At 37.8% G+C, this 15606-nt stretch overlaps 1 protein-coding gene across 3 annotated transcripts in view; it reads left to right on the plus strand.

The window, feature by feature from the left end:
* DECR1 (2,4-dienoyl-CoA reductase 1) overlaps positions 1-15606 on the plus strand; it is a 67072-nt gene that overhangs the window by 33178 nt on the left and 18288 nt on the right. For all 3 annotated transcript variants that reach the window (XM_034966329.3, XM_034966328.3, XM_003821143.5), the window contains exons 6-8: positions 4706-4805; positions 10588-10660; positions 12707-12853. In XM_034966329.3, the coding sequence (XP_034822220.1) occupies positions 4706-4805; positions 10588-10660; positions 12707-12853 (320 nt within the window). The remainder of the gene's footprint in view (positions 1-4705; positions 4806-10587; positions 10661-12706; positions 12854-15606) is intronic.

Genomic DNA, 15606 nt, shown 5'->3' on the forward strand with positions numbered 1-15606 from the left:
TCTTGGAGCCTCTAGAAAGAGTCTATATCCAGGCTCATTTAGGTCATTGGAAGAATCAAGTTTCTTGTGGTTGTAGGACTGAAGTGTATATGTTCATGGTTACTGTCAGCTTAGGGCCACCCTGTCTCCTAGGGACCTCTCTCTGATCCTTACATAGGGACTGGTACATCTCAGAGCCAGCAATACCATGATATGTCTTTCTCATGCTTAGGGACTGACTTTCTCTTCTACCACATCTCTCTTGCCTGCTCCTTAAAATTCATCTTTCTGACTACAGCCAGAGAAAGTTGTCTGTTTTTAAGAGTTCACATGATTAGACTGTGTTACTTGGATAATCCCAGAAAGGCCCCTCTCTTAAATCCTGTAATCTTTCTTAATGTCTTCAAAGTTATTTTGCCAAGTAAAATAAGAAATTCAGTTCTTAGGAATTAGGGCATGGGATCTTTAAGTGGGGCCATTCTGCCCACATATATTTCTTATCTTGTTAGAAAGGAAACCCTCAGAACAACAAGAATATTTTGAAATAAGTAAATAATCATGTAATATCTGTAATGTAAAACATGCTTCCTTAAATATGGCACCCTTATGCACTGCTCAACCATGTGTAGCAGCCCTGACCTACCAGCGGTTCAACAAATTCTTGGATGTCTCTGTGAAACTAGGGGGCTGGGTTGCCTGTTGGAGTTACCTTCCATTCTGGTGATGTTTCCTAACGCAACTTGCCAAATTATTAATACACAGCTAGTAAATGGCAGGCTTTTTGCATGAGAGCGGAAGAGTAATAGGTGGAATCAACAACAGCAGTAAATTAACAAGTAATCCTTAGAATCTAATGACATTTGCTGGATACTCCCTATGTTCCTGTTTTACAGGTGATAAATCTAGGGTCCAGAGCAGGGATGTGACTTTCCCAGTCTCATAGCTACACAGCTAGTAAATAGTGGAATCAGTTTCTGAGCCCAGGTGTCTATACTATTCCCCTTCTGTTGGTCATTGGAACTAAATATGTTTAGTGATTCTTTCAATTCATAGTTTGTATTTAAACCAGATTTTAGAACTTTTGAATCTTCTTTTGAAATTAGATCATAATCTTGCACATATCATAGCTTTTTTGATAGATAATATGATTTTTGATGTTCTTTTATTACTATTTTTTTCCATTTCAAAATAACAAAGGATGGACTAACATAATATTTATTTCATTTATTGCTTCCCTTCTCTATTTTCTTAACCTCATTAATAATATAGATTCATTTCTGTTGTCTGCTCTGAGCTGTTAGAAACTTGACTTTTATAAAGCTTTTCCATGAGCAGTTATTCTAACTGAAATAATGGGCCTCTGTACAAGAAGGAAAATATATGTGACTAACCCTGGGGATCTAGGAATTCTTTACTTTGCACTTTAGCACCACTGTTCATTTTTTTGAAGCCGATAATTGTTTCACCTTGCAGCATTAATGCTATTGGAACAGTGCAGTTTCAAACCTTTATCTCCCTTTTACACTCATGAGAATTAAAAGCTGCAGTATCTCATTCTAAGAGGTGGGCTACCCAAATTTTCTAGGCTGAGAAAATAAAACCTTAAAGGGATAAAAAGAATAGTAAAATAACTTTCATTTCAGCATCTAAATTGTATTAGGATGGCTTAACTCCTTTCCCACACTTGGAGAAATGTATTTGTTCAGTCTTAGTTGAAAGATAGTGCACTTTCCATTGGAGCATTTGCTTTGTATTTGCCACTTTTAAAGCAGTTTTTTTTTCTTTTGTAATTTTGCTATAAGAATGATACAGTTAGCATCTGTTGTCAATGTACTGTAATGGAGCCCACTAATGTTCTACATCCCTCCTCTTTCACGGAGTACGATTTTGGAAGCAAAGTAATTTTCAGCAATCTGAAAGGCTGTTTGATATATAGAAGGAGTTACCAGAATGACTAACATAACCATTCTTATTTTTTCCTATCCTCAAAATGGTACTCCTGCCCCCTCTTCCACCCCCGTGTTTCCCAGGATGTGCTGAGTTTTCTTTCTACTCTGGAAAATGCTGAGAGAAAGAGAAACTAAATATATGGAGCAGAGAAAAAACTTATCTGAATATTCTTCAAAATACTTTCCTTGTAGTCCTTCAAATTTAAATTTCTAAAAGTATTTGCTGTTATGTAAAAGATGTAAACTTGTTTTGATCCTTTTGCAAATATTAAGTATTGTCTTATCCCGTATTATGAATAAATAAGAAGTAGAGAAATCACTGATTTCTCAGGACCTAAAGATTACCCTTTTAAGCCTTTATTTATTTATTTATTTGTTTGTTTGTTTGTTTATTTATTTATTTTTTGAGATGGAGTCTCACTCTTGTCACCCAGCCTGGAGTGCACTGGCATCATCTCGGCTCACTGCATCCTCTGCCTCCTGGGTTCAAGTGATTCTCCTGCCTCAGCCTCCTGAGTAGCTGGAATTACAGGCATGCCCTACCACACCTGGCTAATTTTTGTATTTTTAGTAGAGGCAGGATTTCACTATGTTGGCTAGGCTGGTCTCGAACTCCTGACCTCAGGTGATTTGCTCCCCTTGATCTCCCAAAGTGCTGGGATTACAGGCATGAGCCACTGTGCCTGGCCTTATTCAGTTAATTTATTGAGAACCTGCTGTGTCCTAGACACTATTGACCACTGTATGTGCAGTATCACTTTTTAATATAGCTTTTATACAATCATTTTAAAAAGAAATTTAGAAAACAAGAAAAAATATTTTATATTTACCTACATATTTACTATTTCTTTCTTTTGACAATCTCAGTTTCTCTATAATATCATTTTCATATCATCTTGATTTTTGAAGGGTATTTTTGATGGATATGGAATTCAGAGTTAAGTTTTATCTTTCAACACCTTAAAAATATAACTCCATTGTCTTCTAGCTTACATTATTTTTAGAAATGAGAAGACAATGAAAATTTTTGTCTGTGTTTGTGTATTTTTATTGCTTATTTTTACCTTTGGCTGCAATTAGGATTCTATATATCATTGGTTTTCAGTTATTGATTATGATAATGTATTGATTTTTTTCCCTGTTTATCCTGCTTGGGATTCATTTAGCTTTCTGCATTGTAAGTTATAGTTTTTACCAAATTCGGAATTTTTTTAGTCCTTATTCAAGTGCTTTTTCTTCCTCTGTGACTCTAACTATACGTTTGTTAGAATGCTAGATACTGTTCCATAGGTCAGTGAGGTTCTGGGTTTTTCCTCAGTTTTTTTTTTCCCATTTGTCTTTCATTTTGGATAGTTTATATTGCTGTGTCTTCAGATTCATGGATCTTTTCTTCTACAGCTAAGCTTATTTGTTCAATTTTTCCTTTCAGATGCTGTATTTTTCTGCTTTAGAAGCCATATTGGTTTCTATTTTGTATTTTCCATTTTTCTCATCATATAAATATTTTCAGTGAAATCTTTTAAAATATTTGTAATAGCATTTAAAAGGCTGTTTGTCTGCTACATCTGTCTTCTCTGTCATTTCTGGGACTCTTTGTCTATTAATCATTTTTCTCCTTGTTAGGTTTCTGTGTCTTTTTATGTGCAGTAATTTTTTATTGCATGCTGTGAATGTTATGTTGTTGTTCTGTGTTTGTGTCTGTGTGTATTTTAATTTTCTTTTGAGATGTGTGGTTTTTTTATTTTGGAAAGCTTCTAAATTACTTATGCATCAGCCTAATCATTTTTAAGGGTCATTTTAAAGCTTTATTTCAGCAAGTATATAGTAGTCCTTACTTTGGGGCTAATTTAACCCTCCTACTAAGGCATTTTTTTTTTCTGAGCTCTCTACTGAAAGCTCTGGATGTTCAGTGAAGCTGCTGAGAACTCCCATGTCTCCCAGCCCTATGCAAGCTCTGGGAATTGCATCACTTACAGCTTCCTAGTAGTTGTTCTTTGCCTGGCCTCAATGGAATCTCACACTAAACATGTACAGCTTATTTGTCTAAAGACTCATTGAGACTCCATGCAGCTTTATGGAGTTCTATTAATATCTCTGCCTACTTTCCTCCTTGGAGGAACTCTTAGAAACCTTAGTTTCCTCAGGCTCCCCAAACCGATCTCTATCTTCTTAACTCAGTGTGAATGCCATTTTCTGCTTAGATTCCTCCTCCTCATCCTTCCATCTATATAGTATCTTTAGGCAAAAAGCTAGGGTATCTCAGGGCTTAGTCATTTTCCTTCTATCAGAGTCATAGTCCTTCCCTGCCTGCTGTGCAGTATCTGTATATAATTGTAGCATATGTCTTACTCAGTTTTCTTGATGTTTACAGCAGAAGGGTAAGTTCATTATGGCTGGAGGCAGAAGTCCCTGCTAGTTTAAGTTTAATTCTGATTTATTCTTATTCAAGTAGTACTTAGTTAATGGGAATCCTGACCAGCTGATTATACAAGGTGCAATAGGGGCATGCCTCTGAGATTTGGGCTTTCGTATTGACTCACCAGGCATACATTCCAAGTAAGTGCAGATTGGGCCATCCTAAATCATAAGATTAGTAGCAAGACATATCAATTTTCTTAGATTATTCTCTCATTAATTTAGAGTGAGTGAAGTTTTAAAAAATACTTTAGTTTTTCTTATACCCTCTTTAATCAGATCCCATTTTTATAAATAATGTTTTCCTTATGTGAAGTGATACATCTATATTGCTAATCAACTGTATTCTTTTAAAATTTCAGGAGCAGCATTTCTTTCTATTACTACTATCTATGCTGAGACTGGTTCAGGTTTTGTAGTACCAAGTGCTTCTGCCAAAGCAGGTGTGGAAGCCATGAGCAAGTAAGTACTTCCTTGTCAATCCTGTTGCTGAACATAACTAATACAGTTGGTGGCTCAGGGAACTGTATTCCTGCTTTCTGGTGTCCATCCAGAGAAAAGTAAACAAAGACTTGGATTCACCATGAGACATACATTTTATCTCCCAGATAAGTCCTATTTGTCTATAGCAGCGCTGTCCTGTGGAACTTTCTGCAGTGATGTAAATGTTCTGTAAATATGCACTATCCAGTAGCCACATGTAGATATTGAACCCTTGGAATATCCCACTGTGACTGAGAAACTAAATTTTAAAAATTAGTAGCTGTATATGGCTAGTGGCTACATATTAGACACCATAGGACTATAGCTTTTTTGCTCTCCCATAGATCTTTATCAGTGCCATCCCTAACCCCTCTCATAAGCACATGTTTATTCTTTTATTGTAGATACTGTATAAGATTAATGGGACTAACACAGACTATGAGCACTTCCCAAGTCCAGTGGCCTTTTCTCAGCAGAGTATAACTGCTTTTTTTTTTTTTTGAGACAGGACTTCAGTCTGTTGCCCAAGCTGGATTGCAGTGGTGCAATCACAGCTTATTGCAGCCTTAATCTCCCAGACTCAAGCGATCCTCCCACCTTAGCCTCCCAAGTAGCTGGGACTACAGGCAGGTGCCACAGCGCCTGGCTAATTTTTAAAATTTTTTTGTAGAGATGAGGTCTTGCTATGTTGCCCAGGCTGGTCTGGAACTCCTGACCTCAAGAAATCCTCCTGCCTCAGCCTCCCAAAGTGCTGGGATTACAGGCATGAGCCACTACACCCAGCCATGATTGCTTTTTGAATTTGTCCTCCATTGGCCTTTTCCATTGTCTTTGTTATAATGGGGCTTCTCATCATTTCATTGCTTGTCTGGCTTGCTATAATCATGGTATATTTCTTTACTACCAGTCTCTTCCCCTTGTATTTTGTATTCATGTTTTCACCAGAATTATCTTTCTAAGAACATATATGTCTGCTCACGACACTCCCCAGCTAAAAATCTTAGATCATTTCCTGTCACTCTTTGGAATAAAAGCCAGAACTCACTATGGCATTCTAAACAGACTTGTCTCTGGCCATTGTTAATTAATTTATTTATTCAATAAATATTTACTGTGTACCTTATATATGCTTCGTCCTAGGGATATGATAGTGATGGAAATAGAACAGTCCTCGTTGTTAGCTGAGCTTAAATTTTTTTACTATTCCATTTGTTATTTCCATGCTTTAATTTCCATTGAACTGTTCCATGTTTCCCTAAACTTACCATACATCTTTCATATGTCTATGCCTGAGTTATATTGTTGTTGGAATTTTGCTGTGATGTTTTGCTTACTTCCTTTGAGATGTTTTCTCTGTAATCATTTCCTCCTCTCTGTGCCTTAAAACTTTGTTTAATCCAATCTAGTGAGAGGACAAACACTAATAAATAGATTCTAAAATGAAGGTAATATACCCATGTAGCAGAGAGAGAGAGCAGGGCATCGCGGGCCTTTTTTTTTTTTTTTTTTTTGAGACGGAGTTTTGCTCTTGTTGCCCAGGCTGGAGTGCAATGGTGCCATCTTGGCTCACCCAACCTGTGCCTCCTGGGTTCAAGCGATTCTCCTGCCTCAGCCTTCCAAGGAGCTGGGATTACAGGCATATGCCACCACACCTGGCTAATTTTGTACTTTTAGTAGAGATGGGATTTCCTCCATTAACGTAACATTAAACAATCTGACTTCCCACTTGGACCAGAAGAGTCTGGTCCGTAGCTGGTGCTCCATGCTTGTTGAGCTGAATTATGGTACTCTTCTTTTAGTAGTCCCAGAGCATTTTTAATATTTAAGTCAGTAAATACACATTAGTTTGAGATAGTAAGAAATATTTATTCACAAGCTGAATCTTAGTCTGAATAGAGATAATTACCATTTTTTAAGGTCAGGTAGTGTTGGAAATAAAGGATGAGAACTTGACTATTTTGGCAGCATTTGTTCAATGTCAATATTTGTTTTGTGAGGACTTTTCAGTCTTGTTAGAGCTTTTTATCTCATGTCCTTTAAGAACTGATTTGGTGCTGCTTTTATTGTGTTCCTGCATATAATAGATGCTCATTAAACATGTGCCTTCCTTTACAGCTTGAGTTCCCATCAACCTTCTTCTCATACTTTATAGTACACAGTCTTACTAAATAAGGCATTATAGGTTCCCAAATTCTACATGTTGTTTGGGCCCTTGTCCTTTACTCATACTGACCCATATGCCTTGGCTGTCTTCCTTCTCCATCTGTATTAGTCCGTTCTCACTCTGCTATGAAGAAATACCTGAGACTGGGTAATTTATAAAGAAAAGAGGTTTAATTGACTCACAGTTTCCACATGGCTAGGGAGGCCTCAGGAAACTTAGAATCATGGTGGAAGGCACCTCTTCACAGGGCAGCAGGAAAGAGAATGTGTGCCAAGTGAAGGGGTAAGCCCCTTATAAAACTATCAGATCTTGTGAGAACTCACTCACTATCACGAGAACAGCATGGGGAAAACTGTCTTCAGGATTCAGTTATGTCTACCTGGTCCCACCCTTGACATGTGGGGATTATTACAATTCAGAGTGAGATTTGGGTGGGGACACAGAGCCAAACCATGTCACCATCCTACCTTCTTAATCTCTCAGCTCCTCCTTTCCCCTGCCTCTTGCAGCAAACTCCTAATCCTTCTTCACCCATCAGCTCAGAATGTTACCTCTTCAGAGAAGCCTTCCTTGTCACTCCCACTTAGGTTCTTCTTCTTTTAAGCAGGTATAGCTTACATCACACAATTCCCAGCCTAGTAACTAATTCATTATATAACCAGGCTCACCTCTCTTGAGAGGGAGGGACTCTCATTTGAGAGCAGGCACTGACTTTATTTGAGGCTAAGCAATATTTATAGTTTTGACACATGGTAAGTATATAATAAACATTGGTTGAATGAGCAATAATAATGGCTAACATATTGCATATATTGTTCTTAGCATCTTAACATGCAGAGATAACTGTATGAGGTGGATTCATTATCAGATTACAGTAGTTCTTCAGTATATCAGCTAGCTTAATGACAGTTGAAAGATCATGCTAGCAATTGAACAAATGTATCTGGCACACCTCTGAGCACAGAGAGGATGGCTTTTCCTCTAGGCAGATTTTCTTAACAGGTTGCTCAGTTTTTCATAGGATAATATAGACTCTGCTCAGTACAGTAATTCTATTAAGACATGAAGCAATTTAGAGTAGATACACTATAAATAAATGCCCAGGGTAGCTATGGCAATGAACTTTGTCAAAAACATCACTCAGAGAAGCAATTTTTATGTATGTTCTGTCTGAAAGAGATACAGCCCACCCATTTCTCTAAAATACATTCATGGATTAAGTCAGATTAACAGGCTATCTTGAGATTACGTGTACCCTATTCTGTAGAACTGGTTTTACTGAATTGGCCTTTGAAATGATGCTATAAGACTATTAATGGATGTCTGATAGTTTCATAGAACTTAGCGCATTTTTTAAATTATACTTTAAATTCTGGGATACATGTGCAGAATGTGCAGGTTTGTTACATAGGTATACATGTGCCATGGTGGTTTGCAGCACCCACCAACCCGTCATTTACATTAGGAATTTTTCCTAATGCTATCCCTCCCCTAGCTCTCCACCCCTTGACAGACCCAGTGTGTGATGTTCCCCTTCCTGTATCCATGTGTTCTCATTGTTCAGCTCCCACTTACGAGTAAGAACATGCAGTATTTGATTTTCTGTTCCTGTGTTAGTTTGCTGAGAATGACGGTTTCCAGCTTCATCCACGTCCCTGCAAAGTACATGAACTCATCCTTTATTATGGCTGCACAGTATTCCATGGTGTATATGTGCCACATTTTCTTTATCCAGTCTATCATTGATGGGCGTTTGGGTTGGTTCTAAGTCTTTGCTATTAAGAACAGTGCTGCAATAAACATATGTGTGCATGTGTCTTTATAGTAGAATGATTTATAATCCTTTGAGTATATACCCAGTAATGGGATGGCTGGGTCAAATGGTATTTCTAGTTCTAGATCCTTGAGGAATCACCACACTCTCTCCCACAATGGCTGAACTAATTTACAGTCCCACCAACAGTGTAAAAGTGTTCCTATTTCTCCACATCCTCTCCAGCATCTGTTGTTTCCTGACTTTTTAATGATTGCCATTCTAACTGGCGTGAGATGGTATCTCGTGGTTTTGATTTGCATTTCTCTAATGATCAGTGATGATGAGCTTTTTTTTTCATAGTTTGCTGGCTGCGTAAATGTCTTCTTTTGAGAAGTGTCTGTTCATATCCTTCCCCCACTTTTTGATGGGGTTGTTTGTGTTTAAGTTTAATTTGTTTAAGTTCTTTAAGTTCTTTGTAGATTCTGGATATTAGCCATTTATCAGATGGGTAGATTGCAAAGCTTTTCTCCCATTCTGTAGGTTGCCTGTGCACTCTGATGATAGTTTCTTTTGCTGTGCAGAAGTTCTTTAGTTTAATTAGATCCCATTTGTCAAGTTTGAACTTAGCCCATTTTATCTATTGCAAGGATACAGTGTCTTAAGGAGATTGTTATACTGTACAATTTTCCTTTTGTAAGTCTAGAAAGACTTAAAGCATTTTTCGTATTAGAGACAACTGTGCTTTTCCTGAGCAATTAGCTTGCTTTTTCTTTATGGGTACTGTGGATTGTGTAACTGATTAGGCTTACCTTTTTTGTATAGAGTCATGGGAAGAATAGATACAAATTTGTGATGTGACTATTGCAGTTATATGGAACATCACACACTTCAGTACATTTAGATATTAGCCTCATTCTTGGCTCCGTTATATTTCGTTATCCTGGCTTTTCTCTCTCTTTATCTTGCTTTTTTTCTTTCCTTCTTCCTTTCAAATTATCCTGTCTTCCTCATTTGCATTATATGAATTCTTTTAAGCTACCTCGTCATTATTTGAAATTACATTAAGTATATATACACACAAATATACATATGAATGTAAATTCCTAAAATGAATTTAGATTTTAAAAGAGCTACCTGTAAAGTAAGCTTTTAAAACAAGTTCCTTTGAAGTTCTTTGTTTGCTATTAGTGTTATATTTTTCTTCAGGACATTAAGCAAGATTTTGTTAGATTCCTATTTCCTTTCAAGTTTGGTTCAACAATTATATTAAAGCCTAGTTAGACATGGATGTGGTTTATATTTTCTATCGATGTACTCTTTTACTCAAATAAAGCACTTGTGATATTACAGACATTGTAATCCAATGTACAGGGCTATGAGTAAAGTTATAATGAACTTTGTAACTACAAGACTGAACTCCAGAAAATGTGAAGGAAGGGCATGAAGCACTCACGTTTTTATGTGAATAATGAATACCTACTCTAAAAATGTGTATTGACATTGGACAAAAGTATATATTCTAAACTACAAATGGTAGGTGGTGTAGCATAGTGGTTAAGGACACTAAAATGTAAAGGTTAGGTTGTACAGTAGAGTGACTAAGGGTACAGACTGAAGCTAGACCTCTTGAGATTGACAAATTGGCCATATGACATAGAGAAAATGATTTAACCTCTCTGTGCCTTAGTTACATTATCTGTAATATAGGGAACAATAATAGTACCTACCTGTTGGGGTTGTAATCTCTGGCATGTAGTAAGCATCTAGTGAGTCTCAGTTATTACTGTCTTTAACATATGGTATAATATTTCAGAATGTATGTTGTTGATTTTAATTTTTAGGTCTCTTGCAGCTGAATGGGGTAAATATGGAATGCGATTCAATGTGATTCAACCAGGGCCTATAAAAACCAAAGTAAGTTGTATTTTGCTTGTTATCACATTGTGAATGATTAAATAATGAAACGCTGATAGGTATATTCTGGTTGTTGTGTAAAGGACTTTCCAGAGATGCCTAGGTTTAGAGCCCTGGTTCTAGGGAAGAGGCCTTTGCCTTTATTCATTATCGAATATAAGAAATAAGGAGGCGGGCAGGAATGTAGCAGCTATGCAATTTCTTCATAATGTCAATTTCAGTGTCTTAATCTTTTGGGATCTTTTATACCATCAATGTTGGCACTTTGTCTGATTTGTTTCAGTGGTCTGTTATTGTCCTGTATTTGTTAACTTTCATGACATTTTAAAGGCTCTTACATTGTCTGACATCCTTTTTTAAAAAAAATCAAGGAAATGTAACTATATTTTTAGTTTGAGAGATGCTTTGGTAACTTATTATATAGGCTTTGTCTTGTTATAGGTAGGTAGCATTTTCCTTGACTCATGCTTGTGCCCTTTCACTCTCAGTCAATTATGCATGTCATCTAACGCCCACATGTCTCTGATTATAAGTCCTTCTGACAGCATAGATTTCACCTATAAGTAATAATCCTTGTGGATACTCATTGCAACTTGTAATTATCTCTAATGTTGTTACAGATGTTGCTCAGAATATCCACACCTTCTCTGCTCTCTCATTATCCCAAAATAACTTCACTCACACTTCTCTTGGTTTTCACCTAAAGCAAGTATTTATAATGCCAACCAGATGTAATGTTGAAAGACCAGGCAAAATTTGGTAACTTGTTTCAGTTGTGTAAACATATTGGAAAATAATACTAAGGGACGTTTGGGTTATAGGTAGCTCTGGGTATTAAAAAATAACTTGGAAATGGCCATATTAGTTTATTTAGCAGTTTAAAGGATGGGAAATAGAAACAAAAACTTCCTGAGTGATTGAAACTTGTTGACTATCTTATTTATCTGACAATTCAATACTAAACAGTCTAATAAAATTAGTGGAAAGAAACTTAAAAACATACATTAAAACATGATTCAGGGTGGCCCTGTCCTAAGCATATCTGAAAATAGGCTTATAGATACAAATGCTTCTCTCCAAGACCCCAATATCTAGGGAAAAATCACCTGCATTTTATTTATTTAACCTATATTTATTGACTGTTCACTGTATCTATGGGTACTGAGAAAGATACAGAAGTATCTCTGAGAAAGTGCTTGCCACTAAGAAGTTTACAGTCTAGCCACTGAGATAGGAGTTGTACCCAAATAATAACTACTTACTGTTAAAGAGATTAAAAGAAAACTGAAGCGTAGAAACTCCCTAGCATGCACTTTTTAGAACCAGGACTGGGACCAGTTGCAACCCCTTGTCTCTGGGCTTTATAACCTCCTGGGAAGAACTGGAGGTCTGTCATGGAGTCCTCTGAGTGTTTGTTCTGTCTTATGGCTGCGTTATTGAGGAAAACTGCCACCTAAACTTCAAGGCACTAGTACAGAAAAATCCAGTTGTTTTTATTAATCAGTGCACATCTATAATTCATCTTGGTCTGTTCCTTCACAACATTGACAGAAAACAAATTGTTTGGCCAATTTAGTTGTAGTTTTTCTCTCTCTAGAATCTAATTGAATTTCTACATACTTGTTTTCTTCCTTTTCCAATACTTTGGGATGAAAGAAAAGGAATTTCCTCTTAAATATTTCCTATGAGCCACTTTTCTGTGTTTATTAAATGAAAAGCCAGTAATACCACTGCCTTTACCACCTAAGCTTGTACATATTTCAGGATACCTTTATATACATTTTTTCATTTGATGCTTATAACAATTTTGTGAGGTAACTAAGATAGATATCCTCATTTTACATAGAAGAAACTAAGATTAAAAGGGTTATATTTTCCAGTGATCTATTTTTTTTTAAGAATAATTTGGTGAAATTCTTTTTTACTTACAAAGCCTAAGGTTTTAAGCTGCATGGCAGCATGCCATTTTATACACATTTTTTCTTGAGTAGGAAAGGAATTGATTGAAAAACCCGACACAACCTAATTGTTTTCTTAATTTCTAAGGGTGCCTTTAGCCGTCTGGACCCAACTGGAACATTTGAGAAAGAAATGATTGGCAGAATTCCCTGTGGTCGCCTGGGGACTGTAGAAGAACTCGCAAATCTTGCTGCTTTCCTTTGTAGTGATTATGCTTCTTGGATTAATGGAGCAGTAAGCGTTGTTTATTTCTCTTCACTTTTTTTTTCAGGAGTGTGTTTGGGGCAGGGAGGTCTGTTGTGGAACCAATCCTGACAATGATGAATGTAAATATGATTTAAAATACGTATTTAGTTGTAAATAATATAAAATATTATATATATTGTTTAGCCTATGACATTTATTCAGTGATGTATTAGTCTGTTCTCACACTGCTAAAGACATACCTGAGACTATGTAATTTATAAAGAAAAGAGGTTTAAGGGAAGTGCAGGGGGTTGGGGAATTCCCTTTCCTAGCCAAGGGAAGCCCTGACAGATGGTACCTGGAAAATCAGGACACTCCCACCCTAATACTGCACTTTTCCAACGGTCTTAGCAAACGGCACACCAGGAGATTATATCCCGCGCATGGCTCAGAGGGTCCCATGCCCACAGAGCCTCGCTAACTGCTAGCACAGCAGTCTGAAATAGAACTGCAGGGTGGCAGTGAGACTGGGGGAGTGGTGTCCGCCAGTGCTGGGGCTTGAGTAGGTAAACAAAGTAGCCTGGAAGCTCAAACTGGGTGGAGCCCACCACAGCTCAAGGAGGCCTGCCTTCCTGCCTCTATAGACTCCACCTCTAGGGGCAGGACATAGCTGAACAAAAGGCAGCAGAAACTTCTGCAGACTTAAATGTCCCTGTCTGACAGCTTTGAAGAGAGTAGTGGTTCTCCCAGCATGGAGTTGGAGATCTGAGAACAGACAGACTGGCCCCTCAACTGGGCCCTTGACCCCCGAGTAGCCTAACTGGGAGACACTTCCCAGTAGGGGCCAACTGACACCTCATACAGCCAGGTGCCCCTCTGAGACGAAGCTTCCAGAGGAAGGATCAGGCAGCAACATTTGCCATTCTGCAATATTTGCTGTTCTGCAGCCTCCGCTGGTGATACCCAGGCAAACGGTGTCTGCAGTGGACGTCCAGCAAACTCCAACAGACCTGCAGCTCAGGGTCCTGACTGTTAGAAGGAAAACTAGCAAACAGAAAGGACATCCACACCAAAACCCCGTTTGTATGTCACCATCACGAAAGACCAAAGGCAGATAAAACCACAAAGATGGGGAGAAACCAGAGCAGAAAAGCTGAAAATTCTGAAAATCAGAGCGCCTCTTCTCTTCCAAAGGAATGCAGCCCCTCGCCAGCAACGGAACAAAGCTGGATGGAGAATGACTTTGACGAGTTGAGAGAAGAAGGCTTCAGATGATTGGTAATAACAGACTTCTCTGAGCTAAAGGAAGGTGTTGGAACCCATCGCCAGAAAGCTAAAAACCTTGATAAAAGATTAGACGATGGCTAACTAGAATAAACAGCACAGAGAAGACCCTAAATGACCTGATGGAGCTGAAAACCATGACATGAGAAATACGTGATGCATGAACAAGCTTCAGTAGCTGATTCGATCAAGTGGAGGAAAGGGTATCAGTGATTGAAGATCAAATGAATGAAATGAAGTGAGAAGAGAAGTTTAGAGAAAAAAGAGTAAAAAGAAATGAACAAAGCCTCCAAGAAATATGGGACTATGTGAAAAGACCAAATCTACGTCTGATTGTACCTGAAAGTGACAGGGAGAATGGAACCAAGTTGGAAAACACTCTGCAGGATATCATCCAGGAGAATTTCCCCAACCTACCAACGCAGGCCAACATTCAAATTCAGGAAATACAGAGAAGGCTACAAAGATACTCCCTGAGAAGAGCAACTCCAAGACACGTAATTGTCAGATTGACTAAAGTTGAAATGAGGAAAAAATGCTAAGGGCAGACAGAGAGAAAGGTCAGGTTACCCACAAAGGGAAGCCCATCAGACTAACAGTGGATCTCTCAGCAGAAACTACAAGCCAGAAGAAAGTGGGGGCCAATATTCAACATTCTTAAAGAAAATAATTTTCAACCTAGAATTTCATATCCAGCCAAACTAAGCTTCATAAGTGAAGGAGAAATAAAATACTTTACAGACAAGCAAATGCTGAGATTTTGTCACCACCAGGCCTGCCTTACAAGAGCTCCTGAAGGAAGCACTAAACATGGAAAGGAACAACCGGTACCAGCCACTGCAAAAACAGGCCAAATTGTAGAGACCATCAATGCTACAAAAAAACTGCATCAACTAACGAGCAAAATGACCAGCTGACATCATAATGACAGGATCAAATTCACACATAACAATATTAACCTTAAATGTAAATGGGCTAAAAGCTCCAATTAAAAGACACAGACTGGCAAATTGGATAAAGAGTCAAGACCCATCAGTGTGCTGTATTTAGGAGACCCATCTCACATGCAGAGACACACATAGGCTCAAAATAAAGGCATGGAGGAAACCCTACCAAGCAAATGGAAAACAAAAAAAAAAGCAGGGGTTGCAATCCTAGTCTCTGATAAAACAGACTTTAAACCAACAAAGATCAGAAGAGAGAAAGAAGACCATTACATAATGGTAAAGGGATCAATTCAACAAGAAGAGCTAACTATCCTAAATATATTTGCACCCAATACATGAGCACCCAGATTCATAAAGCAAGTCCTTAGAGACCTACAAAGAGACTTAGACTCCCACACAATAATAATGGGAGACTTTAACGCCCCACTGTCAATATTAGACAGAACAAGAAGACAGAAAGTTAACAAGGATATCCAGGAATTGAACTCAGCTCTGCACCAAGCAGACCTAATAGACATCTACAGAACTCTCCACCTCAAATCAACAGAATATATATTCTTCTTAGCACCA

The sequence above is a fragment of the Pan paniscus genome, chromosome 7 (assembly GCF_029289425.2).
Source record: "Pan paniscus chromosome 7, NHGRI_mPanPan1-v2.0_pri, whole genome shotgun sequence".
In the NCBI taxonomy this organism is placed as follows: Eukaryota; Metazoa; Chordata; class Mammalia; order Primates; family Hominidae; genus Pan; species Pan paniscus.